The sequence below is a fragment of the Clupea harengus genome, chromosome 6 (genome assembly GCF_900700415.2).
Source record: "Clupea harengus chromosome 6, Ch_v2.0.2, whole genome shotgun sequence".
NCBI classification, from domain to species: domain Eukaryota; kingdom Metazoa; phylum Chordata; class Actinopteri; order Clupeiformes; family Clupeidae; genus Clupea; species Clupea harengus.
The window spans coordinates 5,038,682-5,041,563 of record NC_045157.1 but is presented as its reverse complement, the minus strand read 5'-3'; the positions used below and the strand labels follow the sequence as shown (position 1 = coordinate 5,041,563).

The following is a 2,882-nucleotide window of genomic DNA, read 5'->3' as shown; positions in this document are numbered from 1 at the left end:
CAGCCATCATGCCACCTGTCCACTGATTCCTATTCCATATAGCCCCCTACAGCTTCTCACTCAATCCTGCCTTTGGGGTTCCACAGGGTTGTGTACCTGGTCCTCTTAATTTCTCAATGCATCGCTCCTTTTTTTGGACAAGTCAGTGAGTAGTGAGATCTCTTCTCTCTATCACTCTCAATCCTCTTATGATGAAAGTTAAACATATTTTTTTCTTAATCAACTGGTTACTTGTTTACTTACTTATTGTGCTCCATCTCACATGTGTGTCACTTCGGGTGAAACCATTGTCAGCATATAAATGAAACTTCAGAACATACTTCTTTGTAATGAAGTAATAGATGAAACAAACAAAGTGAAAATACTTCACATATGTAGTCTCTTCAGAAGCAATGACATCAGATGGCCTTAATAGTTATTTCTTCCTAGCTGTGTTCAGGTAATCCTTGTATATGTTGTTTTTAAAGTAATGATTCAATATTTATTTATGCGTGCATATCGTCCTATGTATATTGTTAGGCTTGCATTTTTTATAAAGACCACATGAAATAGTAAAACGTGGCAGCTTTAGTTTTAAAGATTGTAGTTCATTTTGATTGCTGACCTACCAGAGGCATAGTTGATTTTTTTCCCCACTGTATCTGGTTTCTCCTTTTTAAGACTGAAGGCTGGTATGTTGATGCACGATCTGCCATCAGGACGTGGTAACTTGAATTTTAGGAGGAGCAGCTTTATTTAATTGAGGGAACAAATCTCAATGGAATATTCTTCTAACTCATAAGTGCTAGAATAATTTGGCGGGTAGTTCTTCAGACTTTTTAACATTAGAATTATGTTATATGTTAATTAGGATTAGGCATCATGTCCGCTTTACCAACTTTAACCTAAGACCACTTGGACCTTGAGGAGAAGGGCTGCTGACAGTATTTTAACCCGTTTGGTGATGCAGTTGTGTCTCCTCCCCTCTCCTCCACAGCAAAACTCTGACACAAACGGCAACCTGAGGAAACGTCTGAACAACTCATCGTCCCACTCCGACTCCAAGAGTGACTCCAAGAGAGCCGATTCCGCCAGCAGCAGCAGCGGCGGCAGCGGCGGCAACAACAGCGCCGTGACGACCGGCGCTCGGCAACCCTCCTCCAACAGCGGGGCCACCGGCAGCTCAAACACCCTCGCTCCCTCCGCTCCCAACACAGCAGTCGCCCCAGCCTCCAACTCCAAAAGCACACCACCCGCCCCACCCTCCACCCCGACCGTGGGGGGGCGTATGGGACCCAGTGCCCAGGGGGGGCCCAGCTCCCTCCAGAGCCTTCTGGGGCCCAAGCTGGAGCACATCCAGGGTAAGATGGAGGCCAAGCAGAGCGCTCCTGTCCTGGGGGGCACCAGCAAGATCGACAAATATGCACGCATCCTCTTCCCAGTGTCCTTTGGGGCGTTCAACATGGTCTACTGGGTGGTTTACTTATCGAAAGATACCATGGAGGCTAAAGATGTGTAATCCTCTTCGCTTTGGCGTGAATTTATATCTTTCTTTCTCACACGCTCTCTCTCTCTCTCTTTCTCTCTCTCTCTCTCTCTCTCTCTCGGAGACGTTGAGTAACAAAGGAAATAAATCTCTCTGTGTGGATATGGTCAAATATTTCCAAGGAGAGAAATCAAATCATATGTTGACAAGTAAAAAAAAAACACTGAACAAGAATTGTGGCAGATTATCTCAGCAACATTAATCTTTTAACCTGTTTTTTGGTTTATCGTCAAGGACCCCCATCCCACCCCTCCCCCAAGAACAAGCGTGTGGATTTAATGAAAAAACAATCTTTCAAGCGGTCTCCAGAGATGGAATATAAAGAATCTCTGTGTTTGTTTTTGTTTGTTTTTGTTTGTTTGTTTGTTTGTTTTGGCGGGGGGAGGGTTGTTTGTTTTTTGAAGTGCTCACATATAAAACATCGCCAGTTCATCTGAGGAACATCTGACCGTTTCCTATTATTCAAATGTGATGATATAAAACCAGGGAGGACGCCACAACAGGACTAAGCGGGAACTGAATACTATCCATTAAGTCTCCATTGGTCTGTTTTTCTACCCACAATGCAGCTCATTATCCATCACTTCGTTGTCCTTTTTAAATCAGGTCGGCTCACACGGAACGTAAACAAACCAAGGTGTCATCCAGTGGAGGCTGCACAGTACTCAGAGTCGTTGCGGACTTTGGGTCAAGTACAGGATCTTTGAACTGCATGGCTATCAACAATACAACAGCTTGAACAGCAATTCAGCTGATGTTTCACCAGCGAAGGACATCGTATTTAAATGCATGTGTTTTATTCTTTCTCTTTTTTTTTTCGTTTTGTGACACAGTCTAGACAAGAGACGGGGATGAATGATTCTGTCTCTATGGCCTCTTACTGACTAGAATAGTATTAACTCCAGCAGACCCCACAGTGGCTTGACACCTGCTTGTTCATTTGATGATTATTCCTTTTTTACTTATTGGCTGAGCTTTTTCTTTTCGTTTCGTTTTTGAATGCGTTACCCCTTCGTGTCACCAAGCTGTTAGGTTAGTTATGGTGTTACAAATGATATGTCATACATGGTTACAGGCCATCTATTGCTTGTCCTAGATATCACGGAAATCGTGGCCAAACAATGGTGGAGATTGTAAGATCAGTGGATCTTTGAAGGACTTTTAAGGCGTTAGATTTACGCGACGCAAAACTTCTGGACACAGTACACTCCTGTTTTCTCCTGAGAAGCAAAGATTGTAAGGCATTTTCTGATCATGAATCATTTCGATGAGTTGTATAGGATAAAACGAGTTTGCGCATTTAAGTGTATCAGGACGGGGTGGGAGTCAATCTGAAGGAAGGGTGGGGTGAGGGCAA

The 2,882-nt window shown here is 43.6% G+C and overlaps 1 protein-coding gene across 2 annotated transcripts in view; it reads left to right on the top strand.

Annotated features, from left to right (window-relative positions):
• Positions 1-1,966, top strand: part of gabra4 (gamma-aminobutyric acid type A receptor subunit alpha4) — a 17,980-nt gene extending 16,014 nt beyond the window's left edge. For both annotated transcript variants that reach the window (XM_012820565.3, XM_031568822.1), the window contains one exon: positions 977-1,966. In XM_012820565.3, the coding sequence (XP_012676019.2) occupies positions 977-1,498 (522 nt within the window). In that variant the 3' untranslated portion in view covers positions 1,499-1,966. The remainder of the gene's footprint in view (positions 1-976) is intronic.
• Positions 1,967-2,882: the final 916 nt, after the last annotated feature.